The 18,403-nt window shown below is 37.0% G+C and overlaps 1 protein-coding gene across 1 annotated transcript in view; it reads left to right on the top strand.

Moving 5' to 3' along the window:
• EML1 (EMAP like 1) overlaps positions 1–18,403 on the top strand; it is a 218,804-nt gene that overhangs the window by 187,812 nt on the left and 12,589 nt on the right. Inside the window, 2 exon segments of the mRNA XM_078150420.1 lie at positions 867–934; positions 4,904–4,992. Of these exon segments, the coding sequence (XP_078006546.1) occupies positions 867–934; positions 4,904–4,992 (157 nt within the window).

Genomic DNA, 18,403 nt, shown 5'->3' with positions numbered 1-18,403 from the left:
CTCTGGGCTTACCCTTGTGATCAGTAGCCATTCAGTCTCATCATTTTCATTACTTCTAGGAGGTCCCAAAACATGGGGGAGTAGAAGGAAGAAAGCCAGTCTTAGATGCCTCAATGCACACATCATGACCTACCCCATGCTATCATGCAGCTTCCTACCCCAGAGTACCCTCAGGGCAAGACAGTTTTCATTGCCCACTCTCTGCTTTGGAGAAAATCATAGTATTTTAATTTCTGGTACATCTCACAAAATCTGTTATGTATCCTTCTGTGGAATCTTCCTGGATCTTGGCTTCTCCACAGAAACAATGAAGGCAATAAAGAAAATGCTGCCTATATTCACATTAAAACTGAATCTGTTGCTTAGTACCTGTACCTATTGCTCATAATACCACCACTGAGACCCAGAGATGGAATGTGCTTTTTCCAAGATTAGACATAGGGGCAGCTGGGTGGCGCAGTGGATAGAGCACCAGCCCTGGATTCAGGAGGACGTGAGTTCAAATCTGGCCTCAGACACATAACACTTACTAGCTGTGTGACCCTGAGCAAGTCACTTAAGCCCATTGCCTAGCCAAAAAAAAAAAAAACCCAACCCAAAAAAAACCAAGATCACATGTAGTCATCACTGCCAGAGCCGGAACTAGAAACCAGGTCTGCCAGCCCCTAGTCAGGAGCTTCTTCTACTATACCCCCATTGTTTTTCCTGACATATGGCATCAATCTAAATAAGTAAGAAAAAATTTCCTCTTTGAAAGTGTTATATTATAGCATGATCTTACTAAGGCAATAAGCCCTTGTTTTTATTTGTTTAATATGAATAAATTTTTCTGGCTATTAATTTATACTTCCTTTGAAATATTTTAGGATCCAGCACAGTCTTCTGGTTTTCATCCTTCAGGATCTGTCATTGCAATTGGAACACTAACTGGAAGGTGAGACTAATAAGTGCATTTCTTTGTGTTTCAGTAACACTGAAAATTAGATTTCTCCCACAAACATAGCCCAATTGAGCACTCAATTGCATTTCCTTAGAGTCAGTTGGCTTTACCAAGGACCAGGTACAAACTCACAAGCAAAACTCAGCATTCATAATTCACTTTTTTCTTGCTGCTTTCTTATAAATAACATTTTCTCTACATATTCCTTATTGTTCTTTGTTATTATAAGAAAAGGGTTGCTAAGTTTTCAAACCAAATATATTTTGTGCTTATTTTCTCTGCCAAAATGGAACATTTGGGATTTGTCTTTATGGAAACCAAAAAAAAAAAAAAACGATGGAGAAATATTGACCAATTGACCAGATAATAAGGAGCATTGTCTCAAGAATGGAGTCTGATAAGCTCAACAGAATGTTTTATGAGACTGCTTATTATATGCTTATACCTCAAACCAGGTTTTACCAGATTTTTGCCTGACTTTGGGTGTGCCTCCTGATAGCTATCAGTAGACTATATGTAGTAGTGCATAGTGATAACAAATGAGGCAACTGAGGCCCAGAGTTGAATGCAGAAGATTTAAGTAAGTTCCCTTAAACCTAGACCTCCCCTTTCAAATTGTCCCTTTGGTGCCTAGCCTTTGTATTGGTTTAAGGACATAATGGGTGCCAAGAGATTAGTATTTTAAATGGATATGCTGTAGTCAGCTTCACTCTGTTCAGATTTTTGAAATACTGAGTTGAATAACTGAAAGATGTCTCTTTAGTTGAATTAGAAAAGTGGAGTTGTAACTCAACATTACTATGGCCCAACATAGGATTAAGAGCATGGGATTTTCTCAGAAGTTGTTAACATTCCTTGTATTCTTTCTGTTGTAATGTGTAGAGACAGTGAACCCTAATTCATGAGATAGAATAAATAAAAGATATCTCTTTAGTTGAATCAGAAGAGCGGAATTGTAACTCAACATTGCTATGGCCCAACATAGGATTACCCACAATTGGATGTGTCCCTTGCCTGCCTTCACTTTCTCTTCTATGCTACCTCATGGTGATCTCATCAGCTCCCATTGGTTCAATTACCTCTAAACAGATGATTCCCAAATACAAATATCCAACCCATATCTCTTTCCTGAGCTCCAGTTCTGCATTACAAACTATATTAAGCATCTCAAACTCAATGTTCCATAGGCATCTCAAACTCAACATGCTCCAAACAGAACTCAAAGCCTCTCCTCTTCCCAGTTTTCCTATTAAAGGCACCTCCATCTTCCCAAGCTCTGAACCTAGTGATATATATATATATATATATATATATATATATATATATATATATATATACATATATATATATGTATATATATATATGTATATATATATATATAGATATATATATATAGATATGCATATAATCAGCTCTTGGGCAAGTCACTTCCCATTTAGGGCCTTTTCTAGCCCTAGGCTATTGCCTTCTAGCTCATCTCATAAATACAAAATATTCCAGTATGAGAAGTAGTGGGGGAAAAAAAGTCCCAGAGTGACTCTTCCATTGCACACATAGCATGTATATGCCTTATATGTACATAATTATTAACATATTATCTCCCTCATTAGAATGTGACCATGGATGAGATCATGTTTTGGCCTTTATTTGTGTCTTCTAGTGCTTAATATTGTGCCTGACGAATAATGATGACATAATAAATGCTTGGTGACTAACTAAATTAGCAGCCATACCAGGAAAAGTCCAGGGCTGGGAGAATGCATAAAATTTTTATCTCCACATGAGATTATAAAGATTCTGTATAGCCACCCAAGCCCTCAGGGGGTTTGGACACAGGATGGGGTGGTATAGGAGTGGGAGGAAGGGGGCCAGGCTGCTGCAAACTCCTAAGTCTTCATCCACAAAAATTATGTGATTATCAATCTAGGGCTAAAAGGAAATCTAGAACAACCAGAGGCAATCTAGACCAACCACTTCATTTTACAAATGAGCATACTTGGGCCCAGGGAAATTAGAAGACTTACTCAAAGTTTACTGGGGGCAGGGACAGCAGTTCACCAAAGATGACTTCCATTACTTTCTTGTTTTGTACAGTGAAGGTCTCACAGATGATATGTACTAGTAAATTTTTCCTTGCTTCCCACAAAATCCATACAATTCTTGGAGAAGTAAGATATTATCCATTATCTCTGCCTTTGAAATCTTTCAGCATTGTAACTGATTGAGGCAGCTAAGGACAGAGAAAAGAAAGGGGCAAATGATTCTGACTCATTCCCATGGCTAGCTTTAGGCCTCTCCCAATGGAGATAAAGGCCTTGATTAAACTCTGAAAATATTCCTGGAGCCTAAGAGTTCATCTCTGACATAGGTGTACATTAGCTCATAACAAGGTTCATGATAAAACAAAGAAGGGAGATACCACTGTGTTTGTTCCTGACCTAAGTTTCTGATTCAACTTTTAAATGTGCTAAGCCAATCTCTAGACTTTAAAACAGTGATTCTCAAACTTTTTGGTCTCAAGACCCCTTTATTTTTAAAAATTATTGAGAACTTCTTTATGCTCTCAAAAGTATTGAGGACCCCAAGAGCTTTTGTTTCTGTGGATTATATGTACTGGTACTTACCATGTTAAAGATGAAAACTAATAGTTTTAAGCATATTTACTTATTAATTCATTAAAACAATGAATTTATTACATGTTAACATTCTTATGAAAATAACTATATTTTCAAAAACAAAAAATATAGTGAAAAGAAAGATTATTTTACATATTTTTGTAAATCTCTTTTATGTTCAACTTAATAAAAGATAATTAGGTTTTCATATCTGCTTCTGTATTCAGTCTCTGTTGTTGATACGTTGTTTTGGTTGAAGTATATGAAGAAAATTCAGCCTCACACTGATATGTGGTTGGAAAAGGGAGAGGTATTTTAGTAGGCAAATAACATCTTAGTACTATTGTAAAAATAGTTTTGAACTAGAGGACCCCCTGAAAGGGTCTTAGAGACTATACTTTGACAACAGATAGTGAAACATGCTGTAAGTTCAAAGAACAATTCACACAGGGACTTTCATTTAGTATTTCTTATATTGGAATGTTTTGCATCTATGAGAAGTGCAGGAAGTAATTACCCAGAGCTAGAATAATCCCCTAAACAGGAAGTGACTTGCTCAATAGCTGAAATTTGAACCTGGGTTCAAAGTTTTATGACTTCAAATTTAGTGCTTTTTCTGCTGAAGAGCAGAAAGCAGACCTGAGAGTCTAGTCCTTATTTAAGGAGAGAGATGGAAAACCGTTCTGGGTTGTGAAGTACTTAACTAATGACCTCAGTTTCTCTACCTGTAAAAAGAGGGAATTGAATTAGATGATCACTTAGGTTCCTCAGACCTCTGGCATTCCATGTTTATATAAGTAGGAATATTTTCTACAGACTTGACTTGAATAATTTCCAAACTTTAAAAACTCTTAAACTATGTGACCACTTTATACTTTTGAACTGAGTATATTAAATTAGCTTCCAGTTTTACGTAGTATGAAAATTTTTAATTGGATTTTAACCTATAAAAATATTTAATTTGTCCCAAATTGTACATATTTCCCAGTCCCCTTCATGTCAGAAACACAATGACAATTCTCATTTCCCTTATGTGTTTTTTCTTAGAGAAATATGTTTCCATATCATATGTTGAGCATAAAAGATAATTTTATTACACAAGAAAATAAGCCCTATTTTAGGTTGTAATACAAAAAAAAAACCAGAAAAGTGATACAGTATTAGTAACCAAGTAGTTTCATATTGTTAAAAAATGTGTACATACAAAGGCTACTTGAAATAGAGATTTAGAGATCTTTCCCTTTTACAATGGACACAGTTATTGTGATTCAGTAATTAAGCTAAATAAACCTACTTTAAACTCTTTCTTATGCAAGAACTCAATGCATTTTCTTCTGTTTTCTAACAGGTGGTTTGTGTTTGACACAGAAACAAAAGATTTAGTCACAGTACACACAGATGGAAATGAACAGCTGTCTGTAATGCGTTACTCACCAGGTTGGAAAAAAATTCACTGTTAAAACTTGAGTTTATTGAAATGTATGTGGAATTGCTTCCCTTTAAACCTAAGAGACTTATCAAAGTCAAATTCAAATGGTGCTTGCACTTGTTTGGGGTCCTGATAGATTCTTCTCATTCCTCTAGCCTTTCTCTCTTAGTTCTGAATTAACTATATGTAGATCAAGACTTCTCAGCAGGAATTTGACAAGTCCATTTACTTAATTTTTTAAAAATTTTTATTGAATTCTCTGGTTTTATATATTGGTCATTTCTATAAACCTTCCCTGTAACAAAGAAGAACATTCAACCATCGATTCACATAGCAATTCTGTTTGACTGTATCTACAGCATTCTGCATGACAATCCCTCACCTCTATACTGAGAGGAATATTTCATCCACTATCCTTTGGGACCCAGATTCGTTACTGTATTGAATCTGAAACCACAGCTGCCTTTTAGTCTTGTTTTCACTTACACTGCTGTAGTCACTGTGTATGGTTCATTTGATTCTGCTTTCTTCATAGTTTGTCACTTCCAAGAAGTCTTCCCATGATTCTCAAAATTGTTCATAGTCATCATTTCTTACAAAGCAATAATATTTCATTATATACATATACCACAATTTATTACATTCCCTTTTTTTTTTGCTATCACAAAAAAATGCTGTAATGAATAACTTGATAAGGCGAAACTCAGGATTGTTTTAATTTTTGCTGTTGTTGTTAGGTCATTCAGTCATGTCTGACTGTTCCTGACCCCATAGACAATAGCACATACCAGGCCCTTCTATCTTCACTATCTCTTAAAAATCCATCTAATTTCATATTCATTGTTTTCATGACGCTATCCATCTTATCCTCTGCTTTCCCCCTTTTCCCTTGCCTTCAGTCTTTCCCGTCACGGTCTTTTCCAGTGAGTCCTATCTTCTCATTATGGCCAAAGTATTTAAATTTCCACATCAGTATTTGATCTTTCAGTCAATAGCCTGAATTAATTTCTTTAAGTAGTGACTGATTTGATCTCCTTGCTGTCCAAGGGGCTCTCAAAAGTCTTCTCCAGCAACATAATTCAAAAGCATCGCTTCTGCCACACTCAGTTTTCCTTATAGTCTAACTCTCACAACCATACATTGGTACTGGAAAAACAATAGCTTTGATTATACAGACCTGTGTTAGCAAAGTGGTATCTCTGCTTTGTAGCATGCTATCTGGATTTACTGTAGCTTTCCTTCCAAGGAAAGCATCTTCAGTTTCATGGCTGTAGTCACTATCTGCAGTGGTTGGTCTTTGAGCCTAGGAATGTAAAATCTGACCCTGCTTCCATTTCTTCTCCTGTTTGCCAGGAAGCGATGAGACCACTTGCCAAGATTTTAGGTTTTTTGATGTTAAGTTTCAAGCCAACTTTTACAATTATTCACTTTCTGCCATCAGAGTGGTATCATCTGCATATCTGAGATTGTTGATATTTCTCCTGACAACCATAATTCCAGCTTTTGATTCATTCAGCCTGGCATTTTGCATAATATATTCTGCATATAAGTTATATAAAATGACAATATACAGCCTTGTTGTTCTCCTTTTTTAATCTTAAACCAATCAGTTGTTCCATGTTTGGTTCAAACTGTTGCTTCTTGACCTGCATACAGGTTCATCAGGAGACAAATAAGATGATCTGGTACTCCTGTCTCTTTGAGGACATGCCATATTTTGTTGTGATCCACGCAGTCAAAGGCTTTGGTGTAGTCAATGAAGCAGAAATAGATGTTTTTCTGGAATAGATGCTTTCTCCCTAAGCCAAGCAAATATTGGCAGTTTAGTCTCTAAACCCTCTGCCTCTTTGAAAACCAGCCTGCTCTTCTGGTAATTCTTGATTCACATATTACCAAAGCCTTGCTTACAAATCTTAAACATAACCTTGCTGGCATGTAAAATAAGTACAATTGTTTGGTAATTTAAACATTCCTTGGCATTGCCCTCCTTTAGGATTGGGACATAAACTGATCTTTTCCAATCCAGTGGCTACTGTTATGTTTTCCAAATTTTCTGGCACACTGAGTGTAGCACTTTAACAGAATCATCTTTTAGGGTTTTAAATAGCTCAGTTGGAATTCCATCACCTCCCCTAGCCTTATTGTTAGCAACGCTTCCTAAAGCACACTTGACTTTATTCTCCAGGATGTCTGGCACTAGATAAATAACCATACTGTTGTGATTATCAGTGATGTTAAGATCTTTCTTTTATAGTTCTTTTGTGTATTCTTGCCCCTTCTTCTTAATCTCTTCTGTTCCATTAAATATCTACCATTTTTGTCTTTAATCATGCCCATTTTTACATGATACTTTTCATTGATATCTGTAATTTTCTTGAAGAGATCTCTTTTCTTTGCCATTCTATTGTTTTCTTTTATTTCTTTGCATTGCTCATTTAAGAAAATCGTATTATTTCTCCTTGCTATTCTCTGGAATTCTTCATTCAGTTGGTTTTATATATATATATATATATATATTATACCTTTCTCCTTTCCCTTTCCCTTTCCTTCTTTCCTCAGTTATTTGTAAAGACTCATCAGACAGACTTTTTGCTTTCTGGTTCTTCTTTTTCCTTTGGAATTTTTTTTGTTGCTAACTCCTATACAATATTGAGAACCTCTGTCCATAATTCTTCAGGTGCCCTGTCTACCAGACCTAATCCCTTAAATCTATTTGTCACCTCTACTTCATATCATTAGGTCCTTACCTATATGATCTGATGATTTTCCTTACTTTTTTCAGTTTGTCTGAATTTTGCAATAAGAAGCTCATGATCTGAGCCACAGTCAGCTGCAGGTCTTGTTTTAACTGACTGTATAGAGCTTTTCCACCTTTGGCTGCAAAGTATATAAGAATTTGATTTCGTATTGACTACTTGGTGATGTCCATGTGTAGAGTCATTTTTTGGTTTGTTAAAAAAGAATGTTTGCTATGGCCAGCAAGTTACCTTGACAAAACTCTATTCATCTCTGCCCTCCTTCATCTTATACTCCAAGATCAAATTTGTCTTTTATTCCAATTATCTTTTGATTTCCTACTTTAGCATGCCAATCTCTGTGATGAATAAGACATCTTTTTTGTTGTTATTTCCAGGAGATATTATAGTTCTTTGTAGAACTGATCAATTTTGGCCTCTTCAACATTAGTGGTTGGAGTGTAGACTTGTATTACTGTTTTATCAGTAATTTGGAACATTTTTCAATATAGAACTCAAGTCTTCTGAATCCAAACATTTTTCTTTCTACTTGGAGATTTTCCAAAGATAATTTAATGACCAGAGTAGAACTTTTTTTGTATCCTGGAAAAATCTCAATTGTCATTACAAAATAGTATTTCTCAGTAATTAAGAATGTCCTCAAATACGTGGTGGGGGAAGACAGAGGGGAAATAAGATGAGCTGGTTATGTAGTTGGAGTATGGCATAACTTCTGGACAATCCATGTGCTCCATTAATAGTTTTAGGATGTTAAGAGAACATAAGGAAGGTCCCCAACATAGTGGGTGGACCACTGTGGCAAACTTATGAGTACACATGAGTAGCACAAGACTTAGACATGGAGAGGTTGTGTTCTGCATCATTGGAAAGAATGACCACATCAGTGACATCACAAATGCATTTGAATATGTGATATTCAGGTCAGATAAGGCAGGTGGCCCTTGGAAAAACCATGTCTTACCTGCTATCATTTGCTAATCAAGAATTTCTCTGCTCTTTGGCTAGAGAAGTTTTACTTCTCCTAGGACTTGCCATGCAATGATAATGACAACTCTCTTTTGTCCAGCTCTTTAGAAAGCACTTTCTTTACAACAACACTATGAAGTTGGGTTTTATAAGTATTATTTTCACCATTTTATGAATAAGGAAACTGAAGCTTAAAAAATCAGTCATAATTTGAATTCAGATCTTTTAATTCCTAATATTATACAAGAGTCTCCAAAGAAAATCTAATGGTCATAGTATTCCTGTTTGATTTTTTTTAATTTAGTGCCCTCAAGAAATTAGTGATCCAGAAGTTACATCTGTTCAGCTAAACCTAAATAATTTAATACCAGCTACTTGGTTGTCTTTTCTCCATCACATTGGAGAAGAGTTCAGCTAGTTTAAATGTTATCAATGGCCCATTTCATAGCATAGTTCTACTATGACTTGTTAATTCATTTCCAACCTCAGTTTAGATTTTCCTGTCATCTTTTTCTTGGTTATTTTGAACCTTTAGATTCTTTGAGAAGCTCTTCACTCTTCTAAATTGGAAGGAAGCTCAGAGATCACTAAGGACAATCCCATCATTTTACAGATTGGGGAAACAGAAGCCAAAGAAAATAGGTGACTTCTCTAAAGTTACACAGCTAGTTAAGCAGGAGAGCCAATATTTTAATCCAGATCCTCTAATTTAAAACTCAGTGCCCTTTTCTTCTATACTACAGTGCCTTATGGCTCCTTCTCTATAATTTTTTCACTAGAATATTCTTATTTATTATTTACTACTTATAGTGGTAGATCACTCATTGTAAACTTTTTTTTAATCAGCAAACCCAATAACCTTTTCCTAGAAGCCAGAAATTCATGTTTGGTGAGGGATGTTGCAAGTGTATAAATATAATATTTTGATAGATACATAGATGAAATGCTATTCCTTCACAGACTCCCCTGTAATGTTCCACAATATCCTCACTCAGCAAATGAGAAACAATATGTACAATATATGCACTATCCAGTCACTTCTTAATGCCTTTTACTGTATCAATCAATAAGTATTTGTTATGCAGCTGTGATGTGTCAGACACTATACAAGGCTCTGGGCATTTAAAAAAAAAGTAAAACAATCGTATCCCTTGAGAAGCTTTTTAAACATCTGCTTATAGAGGTCAATGTAAAATAGATACAAGATCATTTTGGGAGAGATTGAAGCTGAGGGGGTGGGGTGGGAAAGAAGAGGAATTCAAGAAGGTTACATGTAGAATATGGCACTTGAGCTGACCAAAATAGAGCTAGGGATTCTAAGAAGTGGACATGAGGAAGAAGTGTATGTCAGGTGTGGGGACCTCCAGTGCAAAGGCATGGAGTGGGTCTGAGAATAACTATAGTGTGAGGAACAGTAAACTGTTTTGCTTTTGACTTTCAGGGTATGAGAAGTGCAATGTGTAATAAGGCTGGAAAGCTAGAGTGGAGTAAGTCCATAAAGGGCTTTAAATGTAAGACAAAAGCATTTATATTTGATCCTAGAGATAATAGGGAGCCACTTGCCCAAGATCATACAGCTAGTCTGAGACAGGAGTTGAACTCAGATCCTCCTGACTCCAAATCTAACAGTTTGCCACCTATCAGGCAGTTGCCCTATGGTTTTGAATTGCTTTTATTATAACCACAAGGATGTTGTTCTGTGGAAGGATGTTTCAGGAACAGATGAGATTTTCCAAACAAAAACATTGGCTGAATTTACAAAAAGGAAATAAAGATTCCCAAATAAACGATCAACTGTGAAGTCTATAATCATATTCTGGCTATGGAATCTCAACCTTTTTTTTTTTTTGGTACATATCGTGTACTGGCCAGACCTATAATCTAAAAAATCTCAACATAATTGCTAAGAAATTCTAAAGTGATATAACAGTCTAGAGCTTCAGGGCCAACAATCTGAAGTGCTCTCAGCTTCAGTTTTCTCATCTATAAAATGGAAATAAAGGTAGCACCTCTCTAGTAGAATTGTTTTCAGGATCATGTGAGATAAGGAAATTGTTTCACAAACCGAAGTGCTCTATCAGTGCTAGGGACTATTATTAGGATATTAGGGCTTATGTATTATCTAGGAAGTTTATTGTACTTTAAATAGGAAATTGGTATTAGTAAATAAATAGATTCTGACTCCATCAAGATTCAGGACCAACAACTCAAAAGAACATTGAGTTGGCCACTATAGAATATAGCATATGGATTCTTTGAGTTCTATAATGTTTCATTTTGACTTTGTATTCCCAGAACCTAGTACAGTGTGTTAAACGTACTAAGTACAAATTCAATATTGTGTTAAGTTGAACTGAGGACTAACCTACAACTTTTTAAGTGGCAAAGCATAGTTCTGATGGAAGTTTTTTTTTTTGTTCTGCTGTAGGCTTTTCATTTCATATTTCCCCCATTTCTGTGTCTTCTTTTTCCTTAAATCAAAGTTCCTTAAATCAAAGGTGTTACAGCTATCCTGCAAGTTGTGCTTTGGTTATTAATTCCGCAGGTTGATGAGGCATGTCAGGATTTGCCATTTAGATGGAGAAACCCAGTAAAATAATGAAAACCAAATATTTGTCCCAACATCCTTAGTTTGTCCAAAGACATAGACATTTTTACCTCCAGCTCAAGGATTAAATATTAAAAGCAACAAGAAAAAAACTAATGTAAATATGATGGTGCCATAATTAGAATGACACAAGACTTAGCAGCAGAAATATTAAAGGACTGCATGTCTTAGAATACTATTTATCGAAGAACAAAAGATCTGGGACTCTGACCGAAAATATCATACCCAGCAAAATTAAGCATAATCTTGAATGAAAAAAAAAATGGACATTTGATCATTGTCAGACTCTCAAAATTTTATTAAAAAAGAACCTGAACTTAATAGACGATTTGACATATAAGAGCCAAGGTAAACATAAGGCACATACCAAAGACTGATTACAAGGGATTCAATAAAGACAGACTGTTTACTTTTTTGTTGTTGTTGTCTTTTTTGGTGAGGCAGTAGGGGTTAAGTGATTTGCCCAGGGTTACACAGCTAGTAAGTGTCGTGTGTCTGAGGCCAGATTTGAACTCAGGTCCTCCTGACTCCAAGACTGGAGCTCTATCCACTGCACCACCTAGCTGCCTCTAGACTGTTTACTTTTTATATATGTAAAGTGCAGAACGTACATCTAGGATTCTTATTAATAATTGGGTAGCTCATAAGAAGGATTGGGGTAGACATGAGTATGATATGACTTTAAAAAGTAAAACCATTTAGGAACAGCTAAAAAGAGTAATTCTTTTATACAAATGAGGTGCAAGAGGAAGAATTGATATAGGGGAAATTAGATGGGGGAGGAGGGCTGGTAGTTCTAGTAACCTACTTTCATCAGGAATGGGTTTAAGAGGGAACTATATATTTATATTTATTTATATATATAAATATGTATATGTATATATATACACATATATACATATATTTAGAAGAGTATAAAAGTCTTCTAAATTTAGAAAGAAAAAATAAAATGAGGAGATGGAGTAGAGAGGGCAAGAGAGGGATCTCTAGAGGGGAGGAGGAGGGAATAGATTATAGGGGGCTATAGAAGGGTGTTTAGATTTATGGAAATGGAAGGATAGGGGAAGGATCCTTGGAGGGGGTTAGGGTAAGTAATAGAAGATCAAGGTAGTAGGTAGAAGTAAAGTAGAGGAGTCAGGAGGGATAGAAAACAAGAGATATGCACAGACATAAAAACAAAGATCAGGAGTAGAATTTATTTGGGAAAGTATATGTCTATACATGTAAGTATATATGTGATATACATATATATCTATATCTATCTATCTATATATATATGTATATATCTATAGCTGTAGAGAAATATGTCCACACTCAATTTCAGGGAGAGGGAGAACAAAGTAAAAGAAAAAACTACACAGCAGAGAATAAAAGAAAACTTACAAGGAAGCAAAGAAAAGATGGACAGCTTTTGACACAATATGTAGTATTTATCATACAGGCTTTCTTGAAATGAAAATTTATCATTACATGTTTTGAATCCTCTCTTATGTTCTGCTATGCACATGACATGATTTTTTTTCCTTTTCTTATTTAGTAATTAAGTTCCAATATTTAAGCTTATGATATGTTTTTTTTTCTTTTCTCTATTCTGTATTTGTGTTCTGTTGTTTGAGCCTAAAATAAAATTCAATTAAAAAAAAAAGACATAGACATTTTTCCACCAGTTTAAAGAATTGTTTTGGTTGATCCTCTTTCTTACTTTGGCCATGACTGAGACATAGCCACAGACCATTTGAGATTTCTTGTATGCCCATTCCAATGGTCATGAAGGCAGCTGAAGCAGGCGCTGTGGAGCGCTTAGAGCTGGGTTAGACATCGAACATGCCAAGGTCATCCACTGCACCTTGAGCCATTAACAATCATCTTGATTCTGTCCTGTCACTGGACTGCAATGACTCTGAAGGAGAGAGTGAGGCTGACAACTTTGTGCAACTCTGCCTCACCTCAATCCAATTTACACATGAATCAAAAGACATCACTCATACCATTTTATCTATCTCAAAGTCGTATGGCAACAGGCAAGTGACGAAGCAACAGGTGCGGGTGCACTGGGAGCTGTAGTCACAACCCTGCACACAGGCGGCCCAGGCCAAAGGGTCGTTTTCTCACTAGAAGCAGCAGTGGGATTCGGCAGTCCCCTGGGTGTCTGAGCAGCCTTTTAAGGATTGCACTGCTCACTTCCTGGTGTGAGGAAAGGGCTAGAAAAGGTGCCCTAAAAATTGTCTACTTACCCAGCTCGGGCCTGATTACCGCAGCAGGCAGGGAATCCCACTCTGCGGTTGAAACACAAAAAAAATGTACAAAAACATCTGCAAAGACAATTCCACTCACCATCGGCACATGGAATGTGCACATATTTAGAGACAATACAAAATCCAGTAGACCTGAAAGACGAACAGCTCTTGTTGGAAGAGAATCAATAGGTATCACATCCAAATAGCAGCCCTGAGTGAAACAAGGCTGGCAAATGAAGGCCAGCTTAGTAAAATTGGCTGGATACACGTTTTTTCTGGAGTGGCCACAATGAAGGGGATCACTGTGTAGTTTTGCAATCAAAATTAATCTAGTCAACAAGCTCGTATGCCACCAAAAAGAGTGAACGACAGGCTCGTGGTAGTGTGATTGCCACTTGTAGGAAAACATCATGCCACCATCATCAGCGCCTGTGCTCCCACCTGGACGAGCCCTGGTGAGGTCAAAGGAAAAATTTTATGCAAACAAGATGTGCACATTGGTAGTGATGTTGACACATGCATTTCCAGAGCTAGCTCAGTGTTTGGGAGGCTCCAAAGGAAAGTGTGGGAGAGAAGAGGCGTTAGACTGACCAACAGATTGAAGGGCTACAGAGCCGTTGTGCTGACCTCATTGTTGTATGCCTGTGAAACCTGGGAGGCGTACCAGTGCCATTCCAGGAAACGGAATCATTTCCATTTGAATTGTCTTAGGAAGATTCTGAAGATCACCTGGCAGGATAAGCTACCAGATACTGAGGACCTTTCTTGAACTTAACTGCCAAGCATTTCAGCTCTACTGCAGAGAATACAACTCTGATGGGCTGGCCTCCTTGTTCAAATGCAACATGTACACAAAGGGAAAGCATTCACGTGGTCAGAAGAAGTGATACAAGGTCACTCTCAAGGTCTGTTAAGAACTTGGGAATTGATTGTGTGACATGGGAAACACTGGCACAGGACCACTCAGCATAACGTGCCCACATCAGAGAAGGTGCTGTGCTCTATGAGCAAAGCAGAATTGAAATAGCTCGAGAGAAATGTGAGATGCACAAATTTAGGGAATCCACCCCAAATCTTCACATGGACTATTTGTGCCCGACCTGTGCTAGAACATTCCAAGCTTGTATTGGTCTGATCAGCCACAGTTGGACACACTGTAACTTGACTCTAGCATAGTGATGTCATCATTTTGGTCCTTTTCAAGAACAAAGGACAGCAGCCAATAGGGAGCCACTGGAGTTTGAGTAGGTGAGTGACATAGTCATAGAAAATCAATTTGGTAGCAGTGTGGAGGATGCCTTAAAGTGGAAAAAGACTTGAGGCAGGGAGACCAATTTGGAGACTGTCAATAGTTCAGATGAGAGGCGATGAGACCCTGAAATAGGGTGGCGGCTATGTGAGTGGAAAGTAGGGAGTAGTGCAAGAGATGTTGTGGAGGCAGCAGTTACCAGATTTGGCAACTGATTAGACATGAGGATGAGGGAGTCAGAAGTTAAGGGTGACACCATGATTGCAAATTTGGGTGCCTAGAAGAGTAGGAATACCTCATCAGAAATAGGAATGTTCAGAAGAGGCTTGGGTTTGGGGGAAAAGATAAGTTCTGTTTTGAATGTGTTGAGTTTGAGGTGCCTAGGGGATATCCAGTAGTCTAATACAGGGCTTCTTAGGCTTTTTCCACTTGTGAGCCCTTTTCATGTTTCGGCGGCATTCGTTGGTGTTGTGTGGCAAGATGGCATACACGGTGCAAAGTGCACATGCTGTGTGATCAGAACCAGGCTACAGTGAAGCTGTATGATGCAGCACAGGCTAGCACTGCCAGAAACACCTTGGATTCATTATACATTTGGTTTTTCATTAATTTGTGATCACTGCACATTCAGAAACCTTTTGTAACCCACAGCTTAAGAAGAACTGGAATAGATTGATGGTGATGTATGACTGAAGCTCAGATGTGAGGCTAGGGCAAGATTTGTAGGTCTGATGGTCAGCAGCACAGACATAGTGATTAAACTCACAAGTCAGTAAAGTCATGAGGTAGTGTAGAGAAAATTCCAAGAAGTGAATGTGTATTATATCCTAGAGAAAACTGAGAGTCCCTAAACATTTTCGAGCATTCCTGTATTTAAGATGTAAAACCTGAAACCAGAGAGGTTAAGTAAATCTTCATCAATGATGGGACTGGAACCTAGTTTTTTCTGTCTCTAAGATCAGTGCTCTTTCCACTACACCATGATTTTCCTCTGTCCACCCTGGGTATGTTATGTCAGATAGAAAGACAAACCATACTGCATTTTGGTAGATTTAAGACTCCATTCAAAACATAGTGACAGTGTTGGTGGCACATTTTTCTGTAGAGCTATTGTAAGTTTTATCCTTCTGTTCCAAATCAACTGTCCATTAAACTACTCCTCCATTGGCTGTATAAGCCCTAATTCCTTGAGTTTCATGTTGGACAGAATATTGACCCATTTTAACCAGAACTGTGCTTAGAAATTCTGTAGTCCACAAGAGAGATGAATAGTGAAATATGGAGAAAAAGAAAGTTTAAGAGAGAAAGAAGGTCCGTGTCTAGTCCTTCATCAAATGCTCCAGTATGAATTTGCAGCAGAAATAAGAGTAGGGTTGTAATCCAAAAGCGCCGGGTCAGAAAGGTCAAGATTAGCCCTGATGTTCGTTTAGCACTTGGCTAGACTCTGCGTAGGATAAGGATAGTGCAACAAGAATTTCTGGAAGAGATTTCAGAGTTCATCTAATGAAGGAGGGAACTGAAGCCCTAAGAGGGGAAATTATTCATAATCACACAGATGATAAGAAGTAAAATGAGGATTGGGATCCAAGTCATCTGACTCCAAATCAAGTGCTCTTTTTGGCACACTGTGCTAATGGACCAGCACTATTTTGCTTGGATCCCTCCCTCTCAAAAGAGGCCATTCATTTTCTGATCCTAAAGCAAAGGTAAATGGAAGAATAACTTGTAGCTTATGCTTCTGTAGACTAGTATTTTTCAAACTGGGGATCATTGGGAAGTTGAAAAGTGATCACAGAGGTTTTCGCTTCCAGTTTCCTACCTCCAGCCTTGAAACTTAGTTATTCATTAATTGATATGGAGGTTGGGGTTTGAGGTAGAAAGACAATATAGTTCATCTAGGTGTCTGGAATTCCCATAAGAGTTGTTACCTGGAAAGGCTAGTGAAAAGAGGCTATCTATGTATCTAGCAGAATGATTGATGTGGTTCAGGATAATAACCAGTTAGTTCCTGTAATATCATGAGTAGTATTCCAGTTATTGGTTGCTATTTTTTTCAGCTAGTGTATTCTTACTTATTTAACAGTGGCACTATGTGGCTGATTTATATTCAGTGATATACATACAGGAACTTTAGTGGTGGTGGTAATGGTGATTCAAAACAATCATGTTTATAAAATGCATGCTAGACTTCTAAAAACAATTGAGGGTTGCATAGCAAAAGAGATACAAGCACCTTTGAGAGGTTCAAAAAAGAGCAAAAAAAAAAAAGGATCAAGTATTGGACCACAATGGTGTCACTTACTTTGAACAAAGGAAAATAATTAAAATTATTGACGTAATGTTAACTTTACAACTTTTAACTTCTTTAAAAACTTTTTAATAATAAGCCCTCCTTTTTCTGCCATCACTTATTTTACATAATTTGGCTTTGAGTTAAAAATTTTTTTGACACATTCTTTCACTTTTTTTCCATGAAGTGGAACTTCTAGCACATTGGATATTAAGTGTACCTTTGATAATCAGCCCATTTTTCCAAGTCTAGCTTCAATTATAATCTATAAGTTTTCAGTTAAATCCAGAGAGTTCTCAAAACAGTGAAACATTATTATTCCCTCAATAGGGATAAGACTTCCAGGCCCATTAAATGATTAAAAAAATCCCACGAACACTTTTTCATTGGATGGTTTACAAAGTCTAAGAAAAATGCCTAGGCTCACCCAGACTTCTCACAATGGTTTTAGTATAGCCTTGAATGGAATAGTAAGTTTTGTCAGTAAAAATTACCCTTCCCCAAACATAAGTACTCCAGACTTTGTATTGTCTTGCCCATAACAAAAATGTTTTCTTCCAAGAAATGGTTAGCAGCTGGGTTTGTTTTGTTGTTGTTGTTGTTTACTCAGTGTTATACCAGCTTCCAGAAGTCTATACTACCGTGTAAAGGAATCATTAACAACCCCTCCAGCTTTCAAGTCCAACAGAAGCTCTTTGTTTTCTGATGATTAATTAGGTTGTTTTGCAGTATTGTCAATTCTTGACAGTGTTTCGTTTTCCGCTGCACTTTCCTTTGCGTTTCATCCAGACTGTTCCTGTTTTGTTGTGGGCTTGAATGATCCTAGGAACGCTGACTTCCTCACACCAGTAATCAGTGCAATATCTACGGCAGTTACTGAAGTGTGTTCTTTAAGAGCTACAACTTTTTCGTGTTTCCTTTAAGTAATCTCCATTTTTAAAAACCACAGAATTAACAAAAAAGAGCAATAAAACATTTACGTATAGCATAAAATCCAGTACTTACCTGACAAAGAAGAAAACAGAATAAGTATTTATCAGGCCACCTACTGAATTTACAAATATTATCTTAATTGCTCCTCACAACAACCCTAGGAGGTAGGTGCTATTATTATCCTCACTTTACTCTTGAGGAAACTGAGGCAGACAGGTTAAATAATTTTTACAAGGTCACACAACTTAGACACACAGTGTTTAAGGCTGGATTTGAATTCAAATCTTCCTGCCTCAAAGTCAGGTGCTGAGTTAGTAAAAGTACATGCATGACCATAGTTGTCAAAAAATGAAATCCCCTAAAAACCTTGCCTGTCCAAA

This window comes from Phascolarctos cinereus, unplaced genomic scaffold, assembly GCF_003287225.1.
Source record: "Phascolarctos cinereus isolate Bilbo 61053 unplaced genomic scaffold, phaCin_HiC Scaffold_2;HRSCAF=192, whole genome shotgun sequence".
Lineage (NCBI taxonomy): Eukaryota > Metazoa > Chordata > Mammalia > Diprotodontia > Phascolarctidae > Phascolarctos > Phascolarctos cinereus.
The sequence above is the reverse complement of the archived record's forward strand: the minus strand, read 5'-3'. Positions and strand labels throughout refer to the sequence as shown.